Genomic DNA, 27428 nt, shown 5'->3' on the forward strand with positions numbered 1-27428 from the left:
AAGGGGCTGTAACTTGGTAGGGTAGATGGACAAATGGGGGGTGGTGGGGGGAGAAAACATCCCAGACAGGCAGTGCTGGCATCTTTTTGCCCTACTTTTGGAACTGAGTAAGAAGCATTTAAACAACATCTAAACCAGTGCTGTAAATGGGGATTTCTCAGTGTGGCTTGGGGGAAAACTTAGATTCTTTTTGAAAAGCAGACAATAAAGGAACGGCAAATCATTTCAATCTGGTCAAAAACAGGGTCTGGTGCCTTTTTAGTTTCCAAGTCATGGTAATAATAATCCTTAGATTTGATAGAGCGCCTTTCATGTTAGGAAAATGTTTCAAAGCACTTTGCAGGATTTATTGTAAACTGTAGTGACTATCTTGCAGGCAAACATGGTTGTCGATTTGTGCTCAACAATGTCCCACAAACAGCCATGAAGTGAATGACCAATTTTATTTGGTGGATAATTGGCCAGGACACTTTTATATTTTAAATAGTAATACATGATCTTTAACATGACCTGTCAGATGGCCTGTGCTATTTTATCAGGGTAGTGTCTGGTTGCTCCTCCCAATACATTCATGGATAATAAGTTTTCTTTTTGTGCGCAGGGAAGACTCCATGCTGGAGTACCTAAAGATCGCCCAGGACCTCGAAATGTACGGAGTCAACTACTTTGAAATCAAAAATAAGAAGGGGACAGACCTGTGGCTGGGGGTGGATTCTCTGGGGCTCAATATCTATGAAAAAGACAACAGGTAAGTGAACCTTGTGAAATGAGTTACTTCACTTGTTGCTCATTCACATGAACAACGTCCCAAGAATCCAGTACAAAGGACAGAATGGATTTGCACACAAACAGCCTCAACACCTCTGCTGCTCATTCTTATTAGCTCACTCGTAGCTCTCAAGTGCAGGGAGTGGCAGCAAAGGTATTTAGCTGGGCGACTGCAAACCATGATTCCCTTTATTGAATTTCTTCCATTGTGTAAGCATAGCTGCATAGACTGTTTTTTCAAGCTTCAGCACCTGGCTTTGAAGCGAAACATTCAGGAAACAGTCTTACAAAAAAAAGACGAGGGGAGACTGGCATCAACTCAGAAGAGGAGAAGCTGAGCAGTTGATCACTTCAATCCACGACTGTTTGTGGGACACTGCTATGCAGAACTTCAGATTGAACTGATTTACACAGAGTGGTGAAAATATGGCATACGATACGTGGGGAGATAATGGAGGCAGATTGTGCCAGTGAGTTAGACAGTGAGGTTTAAATTGCATTATTGACAAATCAGATTTAAGGCACAAATTGTGACTTGAGAATGTCAGGCAGTGGGACCGGTTAAAAACAACAAAAACAACAAATTACATTGATAGAACGCCTTCCATGTCAGAAGGACATCCCAGGGTGCTGGACAATTAATGGTTTCCACCCTAGTTGGGGGTTGGAATCAAGAGGGGTGGAGGCTGGTGGGAGTGTGGCTGAAAGCACGGTCAAAGAGGAAGATCTTGAGCTGGGCTTTGAAGGAGGCGACAGAGAGGGATCTCAAGGTGAATTTCAGTGTGAGAAAAGATTGACAAGCAAAACACCTATTGCGTGCGGATCATCGTGCTCACACAGACTGGCACGGAGCCACGACCTTAATCAGGGAGTTCTGTAGCTCAGTGGTTAGAGCACTCGCCTTGCAAGCAAGAGACCTAGGTTCGATGCCTGGCAGGGTGAAATCTTGGGCAAGTTTCCTTACTCCACACACCTGATAATAATCCCTCAAGAAAAAAAACAATAATAAAAAAAATTGATCACTTCAATGCACGACTGTGGGACACTGCTGTGCGCAATTGGCTGCCGTGTTTTGCCCACAAATATACAGTCAATTCATTTTACAGTATATTCTGTGAAGCGCTTTGAGACGTCTAGAAGACATGAAAAGCGCTATATCAAATGCAAGGATTATTATTATTATTATTATGAGCTCCCAGGTATTACACCTTTCTTTTTTCACTTAGCGTGGGCCAGCAACAATGAAACAAGTGCCTATCTGGGGAAGGGAAAAAATATTGTTAAGCATATTTGTTCACTTGGTTCCTCTCTTGAGCAGTTGATTCTCAGCCAACCACCGGTTCCAGTGCTACTTGCCATTAGTCACTTTAGCCACACCAGTGACTGGGCCTAGTTTGCCTGCTGGTGTGAAGTTCAATCTCAGTTTACTGCAGTGACCAATCTCAGTTGTTCCTTAGTTGTGAATTAGCTGTTTCAAAAGAATCTGTTGATGCAGCCTTTTCCTACAGGAGATAGTAATCAATTTCAGTTGAATGTTAAGAATGGACAAAATTACATAACTGTAGATTCTGGAAATGCAGCATATTTTAGTCAGATTACTATGTGCATCGAACTACTAAAGTTTTTGAATGGAGCATTCCTGAGAAACTAGTAACACTAGTCAGGGGGCAGGAGAGGGGTTTGGCTGAGAGGCTTGGGATGTATCACCTTACATCTAGTAATAATTCACCAGAATGATAGCTGGGATGAAGGGTCGGCTTTCGGAGGCTGGACAAATGAGTTACATTCTCTAGAGTTGAATTTGTTATGGGTTTGAGGTGTAACTTTGATCTTGCTAAGAATAAAAGAATCAATGATAATGTGATGGAAAAGGGCTCTTCACTGGGATAAGGAAATCCTGAAGAAGAGGGCAACATTTTAAAATCTGGTAAAACTGGATAAAAGCGGAACCAGGAAACATTTCTTCACACAGTGTTGTGAGAATATGCAGTGGGTACCTGGGAATGCTTTAGAAGTGATTGGAGGGTTCAAGATACAGGTGGGTAGGTGGAGGCTCAAGTACAAGAGATACAGTAAAGGTGGGTTGAGGAAGGGACAGGCTAATAAAGCACTCTATAATGTATCATCAGTCCATTAAACCTCCTTTGAAAACTATGTAAAATCCTTAGGCCCTGGCTGCTTTAATCCTGGGGGAATGGAACAGGTAGAACTTGTAAGGCAATGTAACTCTCCCTGATCCTCTAGTCACTGGAGACTTGTGCAAGGTAGATAGCAATCCAGCATTGCAGGCTACAATCTTCAGCCCTGACCCACGGGTTCTGTGAATGTTTTCCCTGAAGCACAGAAATGGATTTCATTGGAGGGTTCAGTCTGTCCTCTTGTTCTTAACTAGATGATTATCTTGTCTTTATTTCAACAAGACGATCAATATAGCGATAACTTCCTTTGATGGGAGGCGGTTCCACAACAATACTGCTGTGTATTGGAGAAGCGGACAATCAAAGGCAGCAAGCATTTGTTATCAGTCTCTGATGGGAATGTTTTACTTGTAATCTGCAGAACATTAGAATCATAGAATTATACAGCACAGAAGGATGCCATTCAGCCCATCATGTCTGTGCTGGCTCTTTTAAAAAAGCTATCCAAATCAATCCCACTCGCCCGCGCTCTTACTTACATCTACATTAAAGATGCCTTTCAGTACCTGAAACACCTGTATCCTCTTTACTTTAGTGAACATTACTTGTAAGTCTCACATAACTGGGAGTTTTGTTTCATTCCGGGAATCCTTGAATCTTGAATCTTTTACCTCTGGATGGAAAAATGCTGCTTACAACGTTAACTGCTTATCCCATACAGCGTCTGTGCCGATATTAAGCATTAGCTCACATCCTACTATCGCAGGGGAAAAGTTCGGATTGAATTTGACAATCAGTCTCCAGCTATAGGTTTATGCAGTGCTGATGTGTGGAGTTGTCTTATAAATTTACTGGGGCATTAGATGTTTCTAGCAAAGACCTAGGATAGCGGTTTTAGGAACCATAATATCTGGAATCCTTATGCTGTTATCCAGGAGCCAAAGCTCTGGTGCTTAATGCAGCAAAGCAGATGCCTTGTGCACTTCCCCCCAGAGTGGTCAACACCTGGTAAGGGTATTCCTTGTGAGCTGCAGATTTCAAATCCATTTAAACATTTAGAGTTGTGTGTGTGCTAAAGCAACAACGCATGAGTTGAAACTCCTACATAGTTGAGCTTTGCATCAGGTTCCCTGTGGGGAAGGATAGTGTGGGGCAGTTTATACCAGCCTGGTCTTGGCACAATTCCACAACAACAACAAATTGTATTTATATAGGGCCTTTCACATCGGGAGGATGTCCCGAGGCGCTGAATGATCTTGTCAGTTGATCTTCTCTGATGGAGTTCTTGAGGGTGGAGGCAGAGAGGCTGAAGGCCCACCTTGCCCGCCCCACCATTTGCAGTTGGGCCTTCAGCCTCTCTGCCCCCACCCTCTGGAACTCCATCTCATAGTCCCTGCGCCTCGACCCCTCCTTTGCCTCCTTCAAGAACTGCCTCAAGACTTTCCGTTTAGACCATTTGGTAACCCTCCTACCCTCCCCGCCCTCCACCCCTTCTGATCCCAACCACCAACTCGGGTGCGGGTCCCTGACTATCCAGCCCTTTGGGATGTCCTCCTGACGTGAAAGGTGCTGTACAAATGTAATTTGTTGTTGCTGCTGCTGTTGTTATGAATGGTTTGTGCCTGCTCTGCTGGGGAATAGTGCGTAGTCCAGAAAAAACAGGTGCGGGAAAAACACCTTCTAACTTCTACTTTGGTTCTAGACTGACCCCGAAGATTGGCTTCCCGTGGAGTGAGATCCGAAACATCTCTTTCAATGACAAGAAGTTTGTCATCAAACCTATTGACAGGAAAGCTCCTGTGAGTACTATTCTATGGTTATGTAGATGTTACAAGCTACTAAATGTTATTTCACCACTGTGCGTGACATTTTAGACGTAACTTTCTTTTGTGTTAACCAGATTGATACCATTTTTATTAAATTTTTGCTCTGCCAAAGGAATTTGAGCAAAATAAGCTCAATACAATAGCTGCTAGTAATCTTGCTGCAGCCTGGAAACCCTGTCCTACCAACCGGGCTTGTCTGCCTGGAATCACCCCAACTTTCTACAACAACAGCAACTTGCATTTATAAAGCATTCTTTGCGCAGGGTAGTATCTTGGAGTGCTGAAACCAAACCTGTTATTCAGATCAGTCATAAATTGGTCAGCAGGAGTTTCGGTAACTGTGTGCTTCTCACCAAGTGCCCAGTTTGCAGATGATGTGTGAGGCTGACCTAGTTATTGTCAGTGCTCTCAGGTACGCTTCGCATCTGGTGGTACAGCATTTTTGGCACCTCACTGATGTTAATGAGGTTCAATGCTTAGGAGTGAGGTTAATTTCAATCCTCCCAAGATGTTATTGTGTATGAAGGGTGCTATATATAAATGCAAATTATTGTAATTTCATTTGGGTCTTGCACAGCTGTAGATTCCACTTAGTCTGTCCTTGAAAATTATTTTGTCCTAACTTTTACAATCTTACAGAATTGTGACCAATTCTTTACTTTAGAAGCCAGTTCTTTTTAAGAATTGCAGACTCTTAATTAAGACATAAATTTAAGAATTTACCACATTTCTGTGCGACCTGAAATGTTATGATAAAATGATCTTAGAGGCTGAGACTAGGTAAATTTCAGGCCTCTGGCTTTGGAAACAAACCCGTTATTGCTGTGTATTGCTCGGCTTTATTTTAAATCCTTTTAATACTATAACAAAAATCTAATTCAAGTTAATGTAATAAGTGTAAATGTTGGGGTTGTTAAATGTACAGTGCTCTCGATGCTTCCTGTGGATGGATGTGCTATGTGCTTCTGGTTATTAATCACTGTTCTGAGTTGGACTTGTGACAAACTCACCCACGACTGACTCACTCAGATTGAATAAACGCTCCTCGGATACCGTTGTCCTGGAAACTCTGTGGCATCGTAAAACATTAACTGGTCACAAACTCTTTGAAACTCAGCGATGAAAAATTCCTTCATAAACGTTATTCTTGATCAATTCACCTGGCCTCGAGATGAACACAAGATCTGGGTTGATGATGCACTCTTATGTACAGAAAGCCTGATATCAACACTTTTAGAGACCAGATCTCTTGTAGTTGTGAAAACTGGCTATCAGGACTTTCTTTATTAACAGGAATTTGTAAAAACGGATTCGGGAATAAACCCATATAGCAGTCAAAGAAAGCTATGGCTGTGCAACCCAACCTCCTGGTCTGAGTACCATATGAAGCTTCTGCAAAATTCAGTTTTGCAGCACTATTTTAATTTCCATAAATAATTTATTCTCTGGAAAAGCTGTTGTACATTGCATCTAAGTCTGCCTTCGAGCATTGAGTTAATACCCAATTGTCAGCTTTTGAATTAGATCATAACAGACTGGTTCAGTTAGCGATTATGGAAATTAGTTTCATTGCAAATGAAAGGAAAATAATTGCTGGGTACGTTAATGTTTTATCAGTTTATTTCTGGCACTTTCAATGGCAGGGTGTAAGGTCTGCACCAATTACAGACTACAATACTTGTTTTAAACTCTATTCTGTATCTAGCTTTATTTTCTCATACATAATGGTCACATAAAGAAGGCTTTTAGCTTATTAGAAGTGGGGAGGAGGGAAGACCCAAGTGTGGTTTAAATTCAGATTGCATTGATTTTAGTTATTACTTGGATCTGCTAGACCCGCCATGCACACACACACACACACACCACCACACTCTGCCCTCAATGACTACTGTACTTGAAGCCAGGTGGATTTCACAGCATTTGACTGCTGGTTGGAGAATGCAATTGTTTTTACTCCAGGCGTATCATTAGCAAGAGCTGTTTATCCGGTAGACCAGCTTTACAGACATTGAGTTGCTGATGGTTTCCCAGAAGAAGTGGGTGTGGATGGAGAAAGAGAGAGAAGATTCCTAATTGATACATTAAAAATATATAAACTTTAAATGCCAGGTTACCCCCCACAGTTTATAGCTACTTTCTTTCCATAAGTTCATTAACCTGCAACTTGTGCATTCTTCTGAGATTGATCAAAGCAAAGAGTTCAGCTTAGACTTTAATATCAATTTACTAGTTATTTTAAAGGTGAAAATTCATTTTAATATGAATCAAGTTACAGACAATTGAGGACTGTGCTGTTCACCATCCATTTTCACTGAGCCGATAAGGCCTTCTATCGAGCTGTCCCTGCCTGTTTGTCAGAGAAACCCTGGCCGAACTGTATGACCATTATAATTTATTTAACACTCCCAACACAATTTCCAGCATTTATCTATTAAGCCAGCAGGAAAAATAGATTGCTTCTGCTTTTTCAAAGAGAATTTGCCAAGTAACACTGGTGTTTCCTCATTCAGCACATTGTTGTAACTCTATGAACAATATTGTCCTTTCTGAAGATCAATTGGGGTATAGATGTGAGTTGAGACTCGTTGTGAACAATTGCAATACATTTGTCCACGTTCTGTAGGATTTTATCTTCTACGCTCCACGTCTAAGGATAAACAAAAGGATCTTGCAGCTCTGTATGGGTAACCACGAGCTGTACATGCGCCGTCGGAAGCCTGATAGCATTGAGGTGCAGCAGATGAAGGCCCAAGCCCAAGAGGAGAAGCGCAAGAAACAGGTGGAGAGGTGAGACCTCCAATTTATTGCTTTCTCTTGGACCCACTCCGTGCATTTAGAGCAACTCTGTACCCACTGGTTCGACTTTAAATCAGAACCAAATTCACATTTCTGACTGACACAAATCTTACACACACGCATAGACGTTTCACCCGAGTCCAGATTTACTCTTAGTTTCTTACAATTAAAGTTTAAAGTTTACACTGAATTCAGCAATTTGTGATATTCTGTTGACACTCCCAATACGATGCTGGGACTGTACTGCATTGTCGGAGATGCGGTCCATCAAATGAGAAATTAAATTGAGGTTTTGTCTGCCTGTTTGGTTAGATATTGGAAAGAGAAGGTTGTTTCTCTCGGTCATTCACTGAGTGGCTGTTTGTGGGACATTGATATGTCAAAATTTCCTTCAGCATTTGCCTATATTTTGACAGTCACAGCACGTGGGATTTAATGTCCCTTAATTTGTATTATAAACTGACTGGAAAGTAAAAGTAACAGCAAGATGCAGAATTGCTGTGTAAACTATCAAAACAATTAAATTAGTGGGGGAGGGGGGAGCACAGATAACCTTAATGTCTTAAGTCCCAATGTTAATCCTCCAAGGTTCATCACTGTCCAGATACAGATCCTATACACGTAGTATTTGAGAGTGACAGTTTGTGTTGTGGTGCTTCACTACATACTGTTGTTCTCGTGTGCAGGGCTCAGTTTGAGAGCGAGAAGAAAAAGCGCGAGGCCATTGAAAAAGAGAAAGAACAGATGGAAAATGAAAAACGTGACCTGGTGTTCAAGCTGCAGCAGTTTGAGGAGCAAACCAAGAAATATGAGCAGGGTAAGTCCTAGAGCACTGTGGTCAGGAGAGTGGGAACTGAAATCCAGTTGAAACCCTCGAAAACAGCCAAATAGAAAAATCGAGGTTACTTATCCGGCCCTGCTTAGTGGATGCTGTCATCGCTAGTCAATTGTTTTGGACTAAACCATACTTGTACTTGGTTATGGCTGGGCAACCCTTTGTAAATGAGATCCAAACAACACCAACCGCTTTAAATGCATTCTTTCTCGGCCTGAATGATCTTTGCAGTTTTAATAACCACTTGAAACTAAAACCCTCAGTATAGTGTTGCACTGTTGTGTAGCTGCATATTTTTATTGGGTGATCCACACTACAATGTTGTCTAATCCACCACTGTAGTTAACAAGTTGTCTCCAAGATGGGAAATATCTCTTGATGTGCTTATCGCATCATATCAGATTTCTTTACCTTTAATGCTATTCAGGACATCGTCCTCACTGCAGTGAGCTGTGCCAGAATCTCTTCAAAATTGCCTACGGAAAATCTGTTCCCCATTTTCTGCTATCTTTACCATTGTCTGTAGCAGCAGAGGTACTTAATGTTTGTGCCATTTAGTTATCTCCATTATTAATTTGGGTCTTTTGTGGTAGTTGGTTCCTTTAATAGTGCTGTTTGTTTTGATACAGTTTGGTATTTGGTTAATTCATTGTCCTGTGCCTCGGTGAACATAACTTCATACCTCCATATCAACCCAGTGAGCCATTGTTTATAGTTTCAACTACACTTTAATATTTGAGTTGAATGAATCTCTCTCATAACCTGTCTGATATGACTGTGTGCTGCTGGAATATGAAATCTGCTCCAAACTGTGTCTGACACAGAGGAAAATCCATTGCGTACTTGTGAGGATCCAGCTTGAGAGTTGCACATATGCATGGCAATTCCCCTGTGTGGAATGGAGTATGCACTCTCCCCGGAGAGATGCACCCTGCTTACCTAATCCAAGAAAATAACAGGCGTAGATTGGCAAGAGCCAATGCTTGGGGATACCTGATCACTGGTATTCAGTGACAAATTAAGTTTGCTAAAGGGCGTGTGGCATGGTGTTATTCTCTACACCACTCTGTGGGTCGACTATTTCACCACAGAAACTAGGTTTTCATCCCAGGAGCTGGTGCTTTTTTCCATGTCAGCCTTCTTAAGTGATCCTGCTCTCCCACTCACTCCCCATCCCCTTCAGTAATCCTTGTTTTCTAATTCCCTTTTTAAAGAATGACTTTTGTTTTGCAAAGAAACATTACGACGATTGTCAGGAAGGCTAACGTGAGTTCCACAGGTAGGAACACAGTGTTCAGAGTGGTACACAGTCAATGGCTAGGCTGCAGCATCATTCATTTCAGTCCTTGTTGTTGATAATGGAGCCGTTTGTCTTTGTGCATCACAGATCTGGCGGAGCAGATGCAGCGAGCAGTGCAGCTGGAGGAGAAGCGGAGGAGAAGTCAGGAAGAGGCTGAACGCCTGGAGGCAGAGCGCATGGAAGCTATTCGCGCTAAGGAAGAATTGGAGAGAGAGGCAGAGGATCAAATCAAAAGCCGGGAGCAATTGGTGAGAAATGGTTCTATCATCAGAATTTTATGATAAATAATGAGATGTTCATCGTGTTAACATGTTAACCAAGGTTTAACTTTAAATTACGTCCTGGTTGCTTGACTTGCACATAAGCCTCATTCTCATCATTTCCACTTTATTAGCTACCGTACAGAGAGTGGGGTAGGTTGTATTTATATGGTGCCTTTCACGTCGCAAATGTTTGGTAACGGTAGAGTTTGAGCAGAGGATTAAAGGATTTAAAAGATGTTGACCAAAGGCACGGCCGGGGGAATTTTGAACACAGGAAGAGCATTCCAGAGGTCTGGGACTTCATGGCTGAAATCTCAGCTTCTGAAGGTGGAGCAAAGGGAGTAAAGAGCAAGCAATACCAGAGTTGGAAGTGCAGAGACTATGGACTGGATTAGAATTTACAGCTGGAGATATGTAAATTGGGGAAAAATCCTTTAGATGTATTTGAAAATCAGGAAAAGGACTATAATTTTGATCTTACAGTCTAGTTTGAAATTCAGCCTCGGGATAGGAAGGGTGCCAAGATTAGCTGATGCCTTCCTCACAATCTAGCCTGACATTCCACGGCAATTCTGGGTGAGCGCAGCATTGTCAACTGTGCCGTCCTTGAGATAATAAGTTAAACCGAGGTCCCATCTGCCTGTTCAGATGGATACCTTTTCCAATCTTCCATAATTTGGTCATTCACATCACGGCTGTTTCTGGGATAGTGCCACGCACAGACTGGCTGCTGTGTTTGTCTACAAATCCTACAGTCGCTACACTTCACAGTAATTACCTGTGAAGCACTTTTAGATGTTTCAAGCTGTGCAGACATCATATCAGAAGCAAGGGTTTTCATTACGCGGTAACATGTTGTTCTGGCCTTTGCATGTGTTATTGTGCAAAGCTTTGACTGCTTCAAAATTAGTGAGACATCTGTAATCTTTTTTGTCATATTATCAGTGTGGATGTAATAGTTAAAGTCTCTTCTGACAGGTTTCAGAGTTGTCTGAGTACACAGCACAGATTGCCCTGCTGGAGGATGCCAAGAGGCTGAAAGAGGAAGAGGCAGAGGAGTGGCAGCACAGAGTAAGCTCTCATTATGTTCTTTGTTTGTGCCTTGTTTTTATTTGGACTTAAAACAACATGTAAATGATTTAGTGCACATTATCTTTATTTCCTCATCATTGGCTCATTGTAGCACCAGCAGCATTTATTTGGAGACAGTCGTATTCTGCTGGAAGCAGTGTGCGATCCAGTCACAGATATCCGTCACTTCAAACCAAGTTTCTCACCGTCCTCTCCTCACCGAGCAGTGTTAATAATAGGGCATTCTAGGAAAATAGAAATGTAACAAGGCGGAAAAAGTTACACTACTCTCTTCTACCTGTCAACGTCACCAAATAGGGATCAAATTCCCCTCTTAAATGTGTAGATGATCTGCATCCACCACTTCTCTGGTTAGTCTATTCCATAAATTTACCACTCTATCAATTCCTTTAGGGGTAGACCCAAGATCTTGTTTACTTTCTTTATTGGTGAAAACCTTTTCTTTCCCTCCCTCTTTCTTTCCCCTCCTACCTTTTGCCCTTGTTCTGTCCTTTCCTCTCTCTTCCTCAACCCCCCACCCACCACATGCAAACACATAGCCACTTCCATGTCTCAAGTTCATCATCCTGGGAGTCCTAGTTATTTTATTCTTTCGGTGCCATTTTGTAAAATGCCCTGTTAGGAAGTGTCTATTCACTGGCTCCCACCTATAAATGTCCTGCACTTGCCATCTCTAGGTTAAGCACTTGATTGGATTGTTACTAAATTTAATCAGCTTCTTTTTCCCCCAGAGATTTAACTCACTTGTATCTGAGTCACTTTCCTCAAACCTAACCAGTGTAGTTGTCACAATGAACAGATTTATCACATCAACATTGCAAACTGCATTTTATTGCAACCTGTCAGCAACTTCCTTCCATCAGATATCATTAATGTTTGAACATTGGCACATTTCTCTCGCAAGTGTGCGTTACTTTCAATAATATGATTTCATACGCCCTGGCTATATTTGGTACTTGGCAAAATTGTCCAAGTGCTTACTGCTAACTGAAAACCTGAGTAAAATTGAGCCCAGGTCTAAATTTAACCTAATGCACTGTTTGAAAAATCCTGCTATGTATTAAGACTTCATTTGTTAACCACTATCAGGCCTTGGAGGTCCAAGATGATTTGGCGAAAACCAAAGAGGAGCTGCATTTGGTACTCTCCACCCCTCCACCACCACCACCACCAATCTACCAATATGTGGATGAGAATGAGCATGCTTACACTGAAGACAATCATAGCAGCCCTACCTACAGTGCAGATCTGTATAACGGAGGCATCATCAATGACCGAAATGAGGAGCTTCGCGTAACCGAAGTTGAGAAAAACGAGCGTGTGCAGCAACAGCTCATGGTAAGGAGTTTTATTGGCTGGAGTGTGTGTAATACTAGTGTATGAATAAGACGTTCAATACATAATGTATATTATAGTTACGGATAAAATACCCAATTTAGCTATAGTAGCAGAGCTTGAACATGCAAGTATAAATTAAGCATCCCAGCAACAACAAACTTGTATTTATAAAACAAGCAGGATAATGTCTTGGAGCATTTCACAGGACACTGAATTTCTAAAATAAAATAAGGGGGCGTTGATTGTAGGTACGATTGAAGAGGTAAGTGTTTAGGCAGGATTTGAAATCTGATAGAGAGGAGATGAGACAGCAGAGTAGAGTGAGCAAGAAATGGAACAGAAATTATTTTTTTACCAGTTTAGTTCTCCTTGTGCTTCCTTCCTTTCCTCCCCCAACTCCATGCACTTCATGGCTAGCTATAAGACATTGATAGGCATAAATTGGCTGTCGTGTTTGCCCATTAAACTTCACAGAAGCTATATGAAGGATTTTTGAGACAATTTGAATGTTATAGGTGGCTATATCAAATGCAAGGATCATTATTAATTTGTGTTTCAATTTGAATTTGAACATTGGAATTCTTAAATAAACCATTGATTTGCTGAAACAGTGTGGATGAAATGAATCAATATGCTTTTTAAAAAAAAAAAATTCCAATTAAATACTGGACCTTGGTTTCTTTCGTCCAACTATTCTTATGTGGTTTGGGACATGACATGTGCAAGCGACTGCCAGGTTCGTGGAAGATTAACAGGATGGACTTTGGTCTTTTTTCGTCTAGCAATCCTTATGTTCTTATTCTCTAAACTTCTTTCCACAGACATTGAAGTCTGAACTTGCCCTGGTCCAAGATGACACCAGGAAAACTCCCAATGACATAATCCACACAGACAACCTCCGAGCAGGCCGAGACAAATTCAAGACACTCCGCAACATCAGGCAAGGAAACACCAAGCAGAGGATCGATGAGTTTGAAGCTTTCTAAGTGTCACCGTGGGAATAATACACCTGCATCGCTTTACACAGGATGGCAAACAATCAGTATATTTCAGATTTCTCAGTGGTCACTGGAGAGGTGAGCTTTAGATTCCATTGGAAAAAGAAGCCATCAACCTCCTACATCCCAGGCCTCACAGCCTGGTCCCCATTCTTTCTCCACCATAGTTTTCCAAAGCCTAGTTATATAAATGTGTTCAATTTTTAATTTAAAAAAAAAAGTCTTTCCAACTGAGATTCTTTCTCTTCCCTCCTACCCCCTTCCCTGTCCTGATTAAGTGAGAAAGTTTTTCCCTCCCCTTTGGTTCTTCAGTTGCTGCCATGGGTTTTGGTTACCTAATTGTTTAAAGCATTTTTGTTGTTTTTTCACAATGCCTACAGAAAAGTCTCCAGTCTGAGACTTGGGGATCAAGGTGCAAAGATAATGCCTCGGTGCCAAGATGTCACACGGAAAGACATTGTATTTTGAGGAATGAGATAAGAATCTTAACAAATGCCACCACTAATGTAAAGTGGTTGCAATAGCCAAGTTTTGGGAATTGAAGAACGTACAGGATATTTGCGATTCTGCAGATCAGGATTTTTTGCTGTAACTTAGCAAATGTAGTCGTGCCACAAGCTCCAACTTGGGAGTATTTTGTAGAAACTCAAATTTTAGAATTTAGTTTCCATGTAAGCCAACTTTAAGAAACCGCTCGATGCTGTGATGGGAAGATGATTGGGTGAGTGGGTAATCTGTACCTCTCGTGAATTTGTCTTTCACCGTCCGTCTCATTTTCCTCTTTCCCTCCCCCAGCTCCAAAGTTCACATGTTTCACATTACTCACATGAGAACTTGCAGACAGCACAGTGACCACTCAGAAATAATAAATAATACGCCCAAGATCGAAACATTTATTTGATACCTTATCCCACCTTCTCAGCACATCTTAAAGCAAATTCCCTGTGTGCACAGCTGTAGGATTTTATTTTAATATCCCAACTTATCAATGATTATATGTAGTATTTATATACAGTTCATTCTTGACATTGAGAGAGAAATGATCCTGCTTTGTATATTATTGCAGCTATCATCAGAATCGTACTTCAATACGTAAAGGATATGTAATAAAGTAGCTATCTCATAACAGAATAATAGCTAGTTTTATGTGCTACTGATGCACGTTATACAATTTATATTATAGAAATGAATCTATTTGTAAAGATGATTTTTTTACTATAGACCAAATGCAACTTTAAAAAAACGGTTGTACAAATTCAGCAGGAAGCAAAATCATGTTGTATTTTGTTGCAGTTAAACTAACAGTGTCGATCGCTACTTCAGGCTATTACTTAATTTTGTAAGTTTTTTTCTAGTCTACCTTTTTGAATATAAAGGGCTTAGGACTTGCCATAGTTGTGTAGTCTCCATATTCAGGAGAGCAGGGCTGTGATCTCTTCTCACAAAGGTGGCTAAAACAGGGTAGTCGTAACAGTCATACCTTCTGTAACCTGATGGTTGTCAAACCGGGAACACTGTCGCCCATTGGAGCCAAGTTTCTGCCAGTTAATGTGACATTCACCTGCTTACTGGCTACAGTTGCTGTTTGCAATTTCCTGCTACATATGTTTTTTACCCCACCTCCCACTACTCTCTCGAATGGTGTGTTTATCAAAATGGTGAGCTCTGCTCCTCAGACGGATGCTTTTGCTGCTCTGCACTTTGTACTTGAAAACCATGTACTAAAGTCTCTGCAATGTTCAATTACACATAATAAAATATTTCTGCAATGATTCCAGACTCTGAGGTATTTGCTTTACTGCGACTTTGATCCGCTGGGTATAGATCAGAATTTATTAGATTAGGAACAAAGTGAAAATGGCGTATGTCCTGTCCTCACTGTAACGCTAGGCTGCCATAAATTTGAGATGGTTGGATTCGGGCTCCCTCGACCAGTTTACAGTTCTCGTGCACAGGGTTTGTGGGCCCGCATCCTTGTGTTCAAATATGAGTGTGTATGAGTGAGTGTGTGTGAATAACGATGAGAGAGTGTAAGTGAGTTCTAATAATAATAATCTTTGCATTTGATATACTGCCTTGGCACGTCTTTGAGACGTCTCAAAGCGCTTCACAGAATACACTCTAAAGTGAATTGACGGCATATTTTGTGGGCGAAATGTGGCAGCCAATTGCACACAGCAGTGTCCCACAAACAGTCATGAATTTTTTTTAAGGAAAAAAGTCCGCCAATCAACTTAATAACGAGTTCCTACTGACTGCTAGGTAAACCAAGATGTGTTTAGTAAGGAAACTTGCCCAACATTTCGCTCTGTCAGGAATCAAACTCAGGTCTGTCGATTACGAGGTGAGTGCTCTAACCACTGAGCTACAGGACTTCACATTATGGTATGCACATAATGGCCTCCTGTGATGTATAATTGAATGATTCTATGATTAAGTCTGTGATTAAATCTGTAATAACAGTACTGGTGCTGTTTCAGCCTCATCTCTCAAACACCTCCTCCACACTGTTATTGAGAAAGCGGCTGCATTCTGAAACCATGTTGTGGCCTCAGAAATCTGCCTTGTGCACAGTACAAATGGGTCTGCGGCTTAAATCCTGAACCTTAAATCCTGAATGTGTTCACTCACTCTGAGATGCATGATTTGGTCAGTGTGTGAAGCTTTCCTCATATTTTTCCCTCTATTGAAACTTTTTGTACCTTTTCACAATTGAGCCCTATATCTTGCTCACTCACTCATCACACGCACACTCACTTGTACACTCACACTCAATTGTATACTCTCATCCACATAGACTCACTCACTTACATACCCCTTTAAGAATCTTTGCATTTGATGGCATGCCTAAGGCCTGATTCTCTCAAACACTTCACAAATAATTACTGTATCTATAGTTACTGTGTATTTCTAAGCAAACCTGGCAGCCAAATTACACACAGCATTGTTCCACAAACAGTCCTGATATGAAGAATTGTTGGCGAGAACACTGGGGAGAAACTTCATTTTTCAAAACGTCATGGGATCTTTACAGACAATCTGAACAGGCAAGACCTTCATTTAATGTCTCATCCAAAAGGCAGCACCTCTAACAATGCAGATCTCTTCCAATACTGCAATGGAATGTCATAGGCTCTCTGAACTATGAGCTCAAACTCCCAATATGTGGCTGAAATCACAACCTTTAGACTCATAGAGGCAAAAGCGCAACTAACTGAGTACCACAGCCATACATGCCTCTGTATGTGTGCCCCTACTATACATCCCTATTAACACATAACATAAGAACATAAGAAATGCTAGACGATAAAAGACCAGGGGTTCCATCTAGTTCGCCTTCCACCTTCCTGGAGGTTGCCTGCACATATATCCCAAACTACCTATATACTATATCCCATACATTCAAACATAAATATATGTATATGCACATTCTTCATCCTAGCGTCCAGACGGGATCAGAAATGGGCACCTGATCTATGTTACTTACTCCCTTGGTAAACTCCCTGAGCCCCTGTGGGAGCAATGCGTATTTTGACCACATCATTATACACAATCAGTTCAACTATTTTACAACATTTGCATTTTAGCCAGGAATGAAAACTTGCTCATGGTCCTGAAGGAGTAAGACAGGAATCTGTGTTGCTTTTGTAACTTTTTTGTGCCTACTGCTCGACAGTTCTGAAACCACCTGTTTAAGCTCTGAAAGCCAGCAAACCAGGAAAATGTGCAATGTTTTGCCAAAATGCTAATAGGCCATTTTGTTTGTTGATTTTATGTTCTTGTTTTCAAAGCTAAGAGGTAACATTTACTATAGAGCACAATCTTAATTTCCATCTATTCTCCTTGGCGGAGAGCTGAACTTGTTTGCAGGTGACATGATTGCCAATGGAATGTCAAAATTGAGCCAGCCCGCTGGTGGTCTCTTCTTCCAGAGCCAGGTGGGTCTACAGTATTCCAGGGCATTGCAGATCACCGAGCAGCTAGCAACGAGATCCTGCATTTATATAACTCCCTTCACACCCTTTCCCAGTATCTTAACCAGACTTTTAGCTATCCAGCAATCCTTTTTTCCACTGAATTGTTAATATCTTTTTTCTGTCAGAAATGGAAGTCACATAAATACTATTAAATGTAATTTTTTTTCTGGGTTTTTAGAGATGGTAAACTTCAAAGCAAGATACCATGGGCGAAATTGCTTTCTGTGCCATAAATTACTGTGTTCTATGATAGAGGAAACAATTCGTCCATTACGCAGATAAGGGCTGATGTTCTCAATACAAGCAAACACATGAATCTTTCTTTCCTTGTCCACATCCTTGTTATCTACATTTGCTCAGTCTTGCCAGTTAGTCGGAGTGGGACAATGCCTACAGTTCACAAAGTGCACACTGCATGGAGAACAGTGACTAATCTATTGTCGAACAGCAATCCACATGAAACAACACAAAGAACTTAACGTTTTATAGCACCTTGCTCGTTGAAATGTCACTTTACAGGAATTATTGTCAAATATAGTGTTTGAGGCAAACAAGGAAACTATTTTGTGCACAGCAAGTTCCCACAAAAGCAACAACAATTGGTTGTTGTGTTTGCTTACAAAATATATAGTCACTACACTTTACACTGTGAAGCACTTTGAGATGTCTTGCCGATGTGGTAATACGCTACATCAAATACAAAGATTATTATTTAATTGGATAAAAACATACGGATAATCGAAAGCCATTTGGAATCTGCTCTACCACATGTTTTGGCTTCCCTCAATATCCATTTTGCCTCAGTTTAATATGATCTGCAAACTGGGATACACTGTACAGCCCTCTATTCATTCATGCAAGTCATTTATATATATTGTGAAGAACTGTGGCCCAGCACTGATCCCTGGGGAACCTCACTCACTTCTCACTAGTTAGAGAATTACTTCTCTGCCTTCTGTTTCCCACCACCCCCACAAACCAATTTCCTATCCAAGGTGAAAGACCAATTTATTGAACTATTGGCCAAGACATCAGGAAAAAATAACTTATATAGAGATCTTTATTCTCCACCTGAACAGGCAGGCAGGAACGCAGGTTGACAGGACCTTCAATAATGTGGGCTCCCTCAGCGTTGCATTGAAGTGTCGACCTGGACAATGAGCTTAAGCGTCAATGCGGGATATGAATCTACATTGTTCAACCCCAGAGGAAAGAATACTACCAACTGCTTCAGACAGTGAGTATTAATAGGCTACTGAACAGTGCTCGATTCTGTTCACATAGTTTTCAACAAGGTTGAATGGAGAGCAAGTGGGAGAGAGGTCTTTCCCCTTCCTGGCTGAAGGGCATGAAGTATTAATTATTCAGGCTTTTGAGGAGAACCTATCAAGGAGTCTATTGAATACAGGAAATGTCATGGTGGAACAAGATCCCCATAGGCAGGTTTTGTAGTTTCAATTCGCTCATACAATATTTCCTGTAGTCAATGAAATTCAGAAACTGCTACATGCGTGAAATGTGAACTGTATAACATTATAAAGGGCATTGAAAAAGTAAACCCTGAACAATTCTTCAGGATGTACCAAGACAGTAGAACAGATGACATGGGTTTATGATACCAGGAAGTATTCCTTTAACCAGAGGGTAATCAATGACTGGAGCAGTTTGCCAGGAAAGGTGATTGAGGCCAGTTCACAGGACTGATTTAAAAGGCAGCTGGAAACTGTGCTGGGAGGTCAGGGTGGTGTTCCGGAAGGAATAAGATCAGATGGACTGAACCAACCTTCATCCAAACCAATGGATGTATATTTTACATCGACAACTTGATCTCTGCTGTGATTCCTCTTGTTTCACTGTGTTTGAGGAGCTTATAACTTGTAGGTGTCAAGAATAACTGACCTGTCCATGACGTAAAATGTGACAGTCACTAGTGTAGTCTGCCCAAAACAGTACTTTAAGATGCAGCGAGACGTTAGAACAAAAGGACATAGGTTTATATGATAGGGAGTTTTTCTTTACTCAAGAGGGTAATTAATGACGTTTACTCAGAGGGTAATTAATGATTTTTAACAACTTTACAGTTCTTAAAAGAAATATAGAAAAACGCTGTCCCAACATGAAATAAAAGTACTTGCACTTTGTTACAATCTGCCTTTGGTCTATTTATCTTACTGAATAGCTGCTCATGTTACTGGGTAGAATGCAGCAGCAGAGACACAGTTTTGATTAATGGTGGGAAACGTTCTCGTGGTGTGTCAACTTTTCACTGTGTGAAATTTAATGATTCTACAACCAACAGTCACTTTTTTGTCTTTACATGTGTTTCAGCCTGTCATTCAAATGTGGCACAGTCATGCCCCTCGCTGTCCCTTCCAATAGGTGGACCTTTTTTTGGAATACAGAAGCAGTAATCTCACCTGCCTCTTTAAAGAGTAAAACCCAGTGAACTCTTACAGTTGATTGTTGATTGCCTCCATTTCCTGGTCCTGGACACAGAAGTTCAGTTGCTCCAATAATAGGAAACGGGTAAAGTCAAATACACAGTCAATCCATTTTACAATATACTCTGTGAAGCACTATAAGGATTATTATTATTATTATTAAAGTCAATGAAAGTAGATGTACTCCAATCTAGCGACACAAACGATATAAGTTTGGCTCCGATTGTATTTATTTTCTGATTCAGAAGTTCTGGGTCCAAGTTCCACATCAGGAAGTAAGCTCACAGTCTGGATTGACACTGGTGCAGTTTGGGGGGGAGGGAGGGTCCTGCATTATAATCGCATAAGAGGTGCAATCTTTCTGATTTGATATTAAACCCGTCTGCTTGTCCAGGAGAAAGCTGAAAAAAATCTAATGTTGTGAGTTTACTTGTCACTCACAATGACAAAATAGGATGAGGCAACAATAAACAAGGCAAACATGATGCTCAAACTCCAGTGTAAACCCCCTGTCTGAAACTCCAGTGTAAAGTTCTTCTGTCTAAAACTCCAGTGTAAATTCCCTTTGTTTTAGTGCAGCCACTATAATAACACTATTGCTTTCTTGAACTGCACCAATCCAACCGAGGAGGTGGTGACCTGGACTAAATTCTGCCTCAATGACCTAACCCTTGTTACAACCATTGATAATTGCAGCTACGCACTTCAGACCACATGACACAAAGGACTGTGGCTGCTCTTCCAAGCCTCTTCCTCTGCATCTCTCTGCTGTTCCTCATCCCTCGGTGGGTATTGTGCAACTTATTACATGTTATTGTTCTGCCAAACAAAGTTACATTCTCTAAACACACCAAACTGTTGCAGCTGTTTCTAGAACCTATGGAGTTAGAAATACAGTATTTAGTTGGCAATGGTTGGGAAGTTACAATGCCATTCCAGCTACCATTACCAGACTAGGAACAGCTAATAAAGCATTATAAGTCACTGTGACCCTTGTGGTGTTTGTTACTTTGTACAATGCTTGAGTGCAATATCAAACTTAAATATTAACTGTGCAACATTAATTTTGAGTGCCAGTCAAAACGTAATCAAAAGGATTTGTCAGGATAAGAGAAAATAGGCTGCTCAGCGATATGAACTGCAATCTTTCAGTCCACTGTAAAACATTTAGGAGAACATTAAAGATGCCAGGAAATAACTCAGGTTACAACCCAGAGCATCTAATCCTAGAGCTTTGCCTAATCAGTCCCCAGAATCTTAGCTTTCTAGAACAAGCTCTATATATCCTTACGATATCAAATTGAAATAATAATCATTTAAATTTTATTGTACTTAGAAATACACTGACCTCGGTTTAACATCTCATCTGAATGACGACACCTACACTGGAAACAGTGCCAGCCTAAACTGTGAGCTCAAGACCTGGCAAGGGGCCTGAACCCCAAACCTTCAAACACAAAGACGGTGGTGCTGCCACACAACAGGAATACAACTTTGCTTGCATCAACAGCTTCAATCCAATTAAATGCTGAAATTCTCCCATGAACCAAGAAACCATGTTCTGCCTTCAAACCTCACATTTGCTCTAAAATATTCCCAAAGACTGGCTGCACACAGTGCTCAATATGTCAAATGGAACTGAGAAAAACTTTAGACCAATACTTTCAAATACGCCAAGGCAGTAAGACAAGATGACACAGGATCAGTGTTGTGAAGGGCAATTTTAGCCTAGACACCAGGAAGTATTTCTTAATGTAGAGGGTGGTTAACAGCCTTAATAAACTAGTCGGGAACCTTGGCACCTTGTTTGACCCTCAACTATCCTTTCTACCCCCATCCATGCTATGACCCGCTCTGCCTTGCCCCACCTCTGCAACATTGCCTGGCTCTGCCACTGTTTCACACCACAGGCCACCAATACCCTCATGCACGCATTATAACATTGAGGCTTGACTATGCAAGCTCCCCGCTTATCGGCCTCCCCAACTCCTCCAAAACACTGACTGTCCAGCACCTTGGGACATTCTCCTGATGTGAAAGGTGCTATACAAATGTAGTTTTGTTGTTATTGTTGTTGTCAATAAATTCCTAGGAATGGCAATTCGTACCAGGATGCTGGATTAATTTAAAAAAGAGCTTGGTGTTGTGTTGGGAGGACAGTAGGGTGCGTTTTCTGGAAGAATAAATAAATAATAATAATAATCCTTATATTGTGATAACTCTTTTCATGTTGGGAAGATATCTCAAAATGTGGCAGTCAGTTTGCACACAGCAATGTCCCACAAACAGCCATGAAGTGAATAATCAAGGCCAGGACACTGTGAGAAATTCCCTTTTCATTTTGAATAGTGCTATGAGATCTTTGACGTCTATCTGAATAGATGGAACCTCAGTTTAACATCTCGTCCAAATGACAACACCTCCAACAATGTATTATACCCCCATCACTGAATTGGACCGTCATCCTAAACTATATGAGTTTCACGTCACCCCCTTACAACCTTCTGACTCAGAGGTGAGAATACTACCGACTGAGACAGACTAACCTAAATTAAATAGGCAGAAGGGCTTTCTTCATGCAAATTTCTTTTGAAATCAAAAATCTGCCAGACACTTTAAACCAAGGAACATGGAGGCCATTGAGGATTACTTCACGAATATTCTTACTTCACGAGTAGCTAACCACCCACTACATACCTACCTAACCCACCCACCCACTCAGCCCACCCATACCTGTTACACATCCCACTCAATTCTGTATCTATTGCCCCATGGGACAGTACAACAGTACAATTCACATTCTCACAACCTATGTACCAATGAACCTTGGAAGTGGCGCTTGAGTGTAATTGTACTATAGAACAGAGCTGTGAGTATCTGTTAAGGTATTCTTGACGTCCTCCCCATATCAGAAGTATGTTTCTGATATGGGGAGGTGAGATATTAGAAAAAAGGCTTCTGATATTTTTCTGCCTGTTTTGAAGGCAGTGACTCTTGTGAAACATTTCGAAGCAGCTGATAGTCCATTTATTGGGTTTGGCCTCTTGTGGCTCCCAATCCATTACTCTGGCTTATACTGAGCTGGTGGTTCAGTATGTGGTGTTGTGCTGACGATGTACTGTATTTACCATTAGTATATGGTCCTGACAGTATTTCTGTTTGAGATCATTGAATTTATGGCCAGTCATTATATTGCTTATTCACTAAAAACAAACTGATACTGATTGCTGAATGTGGACACAGTTTTACAATTCACACATATTCTTTGTGTGTCAGCCAGGTGTTTGATGCATGTCGAAACTCATGATCATCTTTAAGAATAATCAAACCAGATTGAAAGTTCCACATATGTATGTCATAAGTGATGTCCACTCCAAATTGACAAGTGGTCCCAGGCGTGGCCACTGAGAGACAGAAATAGTCTCTCTATAATAAAAAGACTCAGCATATATACAATACATACAGAAACATCGTATATATTTGCCTATAAACTATTTTGCACATTTTTATGCACTACATATGCTATGTTAGCACTGCAAATGACAGCAATAAGTTTTGCGACGCAACAATACATTTTCAGCAACAACACTTTATTCGACCAATCAACTGAAAGTGGAGTCCTGTAGTGTAGTGGTTAGCACTACAGGGAAAGCTGAGGGATTGAGAAAGAGTTCCAAAGATTTGGGGTGTAGTGGTTGAAAGCATGGCCACCGATGGTGAAGAAGAAGGGACGAGGGATGAGCAGAAGTCCGGAGTCGGCTGAACAGAAGCGACAGGTGAGGGGAGTAAGCAAGTTAGAGAGGTGAGAAGGGGCCAGGGCATTAAGGGATTTCCATTAAAGGACTGTCTGGAAAGCTTTCTGCTGTTTGTCCAGGTAGGACAACCCTAGCAGTTAAGGCTTTGGCTTGCATGGTTAATAAAGCTGAGTGGGAAGAATCTCTGCCCCCAATGACTGGTCTAGCCTTCCAAGTCCTCACGGTTAACTCACGGCTGGCTGGTCTGTTATCAGCAGTGCCCTGAAGTACTGCGAATCCACCTGGCTCAGGAACAAGACTAGCATGACCGGCAATAAAGGATTGACTTGATTCCAATATTTCATTGTAAAGCACATAATCTTGGAGCCAGCTCAGCTCCAAGAATATCAACTCCCCAACGATTATACATTTATGTGCAGGCATTCATGGTCCCAGGGTGCAAAAGCCAACATTTAAGTCTTGAAAGCTCAGACAAGGTTTGTACATTGGAATCTTTATGAAGAGTTGGAGTAGATCATGCCAGTCCTCCTTTAGCCAGTATTCTGTGCAACCTCGCAAAGTTGGAGACCTTACAATGTTTACACCAAGGAACAATGATAGCATTGTCCATAATAATAAATAATAATAATCCTTGCATTTGATATAACGCTTTTCACGTCTTCCAGACGTCTCAAAGTGCTTCACAGAATACACTGTAAGGTGAATTGACTATATTTGTGGGTGAAACGCGGCAGCCAATTGTACGCAGCGGTGTCCTACAAACAGTCATGGATGAATGACCAAATTGTATCTATTAGTTTTTTGAAGGATTATTATCCCCGGAAAAGTGATCCACCAATCGACTAACAATTGGGTTCCTACTTACAACTAGATAAACGTATGGAAACATCTCAAAGGGCTTTCACTGGAAGATAATCAGTGGAGTAGAAATGTGAGAAAGGTGATGATAGGGGATTAAGAGGCAGTTAATTGATGGTATCCAGAGATATGTTTTTAAAAAGAGTTTTGAAGCAAATAGGGATGGGTTGCAAGGGCACGGGATTTGGAAGACTTCCAAAGAACAGAGCCAAGGTGTCTGAAAACTTTATCAACAATGGTGGCCTTTTGGTGCACTGTAAGAGCTGTATTTGCACATTTATGGTTTTAAATCCTCACACTCGTGTTCAAATCCCTTCACTTTCTGGCACCTCCCTACCTCTCCGACCTCCTCACTCTCCAATCCACCACCTGGTCCCTCCACTTGACTGGCACCGGCCTCCTGCTCGTCCCTCACACCCTTTGCCCCAATAATCGGAGGTTGCGCTTTCAGCTACTATGCCCCGAAACTCTGGAACACTCTCTCTCAATCCCTCCATCTTGCCCCCTCTCTTCCCTTTTTCAAGTTCCTGCCCGAAAACCTTCCTCTTCGACCGTGCTTACGGCTACCTCCGCCCACCCTCTCCCCCCACCCGGCTTGGAGTCAGACTCCGCCATTGTTAAGTGCTCTGAGTCACTCCCTTGTGTGGAGGGCGCTATGTAAGTGCAAGTTGTTTTTGTTTTAAATACCACTGAAATTTTTACACCCATTTCAGTGATAAATTACTGCACTTTTTTCATTGGTGTTATTTCTGTACCGCTTTACAGTTTATTTACTGACATCACTCAAAGCACCTCCTGGAATGTTTCCATAATTCACTTACTTATCTTATCCATGCCCTCCTTTGTCAGGTTTAACTCAGGGTTTTCCCTACTCGAGCATGTTAGACCCCAATATTGTCCATGTCTCTCTGCAATTCTTTCTCCGAACACTTCAACTATTCAGGTGAAATGCAACTCCACTGTGCTAGCGTTTATAGTGTTGGACTGTTATTCATTTCATTTCTTACAATAATGAATCTTTAGCTAACTGCTAAATACCCTTTGCTCTGTTACCAATTGGCAGATACAGAAGCACTGAGTAAGTCTAAAGTGCATTCTCTCATGGCCACTGCATGAGCAAATATTGACAGAGTTATCTTGGGCTTAGTCACTCCTTTATCAAGAATTGTTGTTTCAGCCTTTCTCTGTTAAGGTGGATGTGCTGTTAATACAATCACTCTCAATGCAACTACAGATCATATGCAACCATGTTTTGATGGGAAAGGGTAAAGTAACTAATCCCCACGAAATGAAGCAGGAGTGTCTCCCTGTGAGGGTCTCCCAGAGGATCTCTCCACCGCCTTCGACATTGTCGACCACTCAATTCTCTCTGCCACCTCTCCTCTCAGCTCTACCTTCATAATTCTGTCCTTGCCTGGTTTCTTTCTTATCTTTTCCATCACCTCCCATGATGTGGTATACCTCAGGGCTCTTTCCTGAGTCCTCTCCTTTTTAATATCTACATGCTCCTGCTCGGTGATATCATCAATAGACATGGGGTTAACTTTCACAAGTATGCAGATAGTACCCAACTCTATCTTGCTGCCTCCACCCTCGACTCCAGGAACACTGCTGTCCTGACGGAATGTCTGTCAGACATCAAGTGCTGGATGAGAGCCAATTTTTTCCAGCTGAATATCGACAAGACCGAGAGGCTCCTGCTTGGCTCCTGCTTGGTTCCTGTCCACACCTCCATAAGTCAGACGCCGACAGCATCACCATCAATGGATGCACACTCCATCTCACTGAGATAGTCTGGAAACTTGGCGCCCTGTTCAACCCACAACTGTACTTTCTATCCCAAATCCTACCATGACCCTTTCTGCGTTCCTCCACCGCTGCAACATCACTCATTTCCCTCACTACTTCTTTCCTCAGGCCGCCAAGACCCTCATCCATACCTTCATGATGTCCAGGCTTGATTATGCTACCTCTCTGCTCACTTCCCAACTCTTCACTCCATAAGCTGCAGATCATTCAGGACTCTACAACTTGTGTCCTCTCCCATGTTAAGTTCAGTGACCCAATCAATTCCATCCTTGCCTGGCTTCACTGTATCCCCATCCAGGCAAGTTGTCCCTCTGCTTGACCAGCTAGGACCACCCTACTGTTTAGGACTTTGGCTTACAGCATTAACAGGAGCTGAGTGGGATGACTCTCTGCCCCCAGTGACTGATCTGCCCTTCCAGGTCCTACCGATGAGCTAAGCTGGCTCAGCAGTACCCTGAAATACTGTGGAACCCCCTGGCTCAGGAACTGGTCTACCGAGACTTGCACAGAGGGTTGGCTCGATTCCAACATTCCACTGCCAGGCATGTCATCTTGGAGCCAATTCAGCTCCAAGGAGACCCCACTTACTTCCCCCAGGGAGGATAGTCACTAGTTGGTTGTTAGACATCTGACAAGCACAGATTTGAGTCCTGACTAAGTGAATGGTGGGTACAAGGAACTCTTGGTGGTCAATGCATCCCTTCCCATTGAGTGATGGTTCTACCTTTGGAGGTGTGGTGTTTAAGCAGCAGCTGCTTGCCGCTCCGCAGGCCAATCAAGGTGGGTTCCAGGCGCTGGACATACAAACGTGTGTTCACGATCTTGGACTCCAGGTAACGCCTTCCAGCAGCTGTTACCCCAAGCCTCACAGTTTCCTGGTGAGGCTCTGCCTTCAGGGTGGTGGAAGGATCGTTACAGGATAGCTTGTGATGTGCAAGCCACCTTGATGTTCTCGAGTTCCAAGTCCAGTGCTGTGTACCAGGCTTACTCAGCACCAGCTTCTCAATCCAGGTCCTCATGCGAGGGCCTTGGCAAATAGATGTGCCAACTGTGAAGCCACCTCCACCTCTCGGGAGCTTAGCAACAGGTCAGTGAGGACCTGAGGCCTCCCTCCCTGTAGCCGCTTCCCCTGTTTGCCACAAATTCACCTCATTGCTTGATCCTGGGCTTTGCAGATGTATCCACTGTATCACTAGAAGCTGTGATGTACTAAAACTTTACCAACCTGTCCACT

General features: G+C 41.9%; 1 protein-coding gene and 1 long non-coding RNA gene across 3 annotated transcripts in view; one reads left to right on the forward strand and one right to left on the reverse strand.

The window, feature by feature from the left end:
* Nucleotides 1-15126, forward strand: part of LOC103178901 (ezrin) — a 40415-nt gene extending 25289 nt beyond the window's left edge. For both annotated transcript variants that reach the window (XM_042332943.1, XM_007893885.2), the window contains 8 exons: nt 602-748; nt 4609-4705; nt 7356-7519; nt 8215-8345; nt 9751-9911; nt 10905-10997; nt 12108-12356; nt 13178-15126. In XM_042332943.1, the coding sequence (XP_042188877.1) occupies nt 602-748; nt 4609-4705; nt 7356-7519; nt 8215-8345; nt 9751-9911; nt 10905-10997; nt 12108-12356; nt 13178-13342 (1207 nt within the window). In that variant the 3' untranslated portion in view covers nt 13343-15126. The remainder of the gene's footprint in view (nt 1-601; nt 749-4608; nt 4706-7355; nt 7520-8214; nt 8346-9750; nt 9912-10904; nt 10998-12107; nt 12357-13177) is intronic.
* Nucleotides 11015-25280, reverse strand: LOC103178902. Its single transcript, XR_487910.2, has 3 exons — nt 25207-25280; nt 12712-12773; nt 11015-11242 (listed from the first exon to the last, which is right to left on the reverse strand). It is a non-coding gene; the product is annotated as an uncharacterized LOC103178902 (long non-coding RNA).
* Nucleotides 25281-27428: the final 2148 nt, after the last annotated feature.

Source organism: Callorhinchus milii, unplaced genomic scaffold (assembly GCF_018977255.1).
Source record: "Callorhinchus milii isolate IMCB2004 unplaced genomic scaffold, IMCB_Cmil_1.0 Scaffold3, whole genome shotgun sequence".
Lineage (NCBI taxonomy): Eukaryota > Metazoa > Chordata > Chondrichthyes > Chimaeriformes > Callorhinchidae > Callorhinchus > Callorhinchus milii.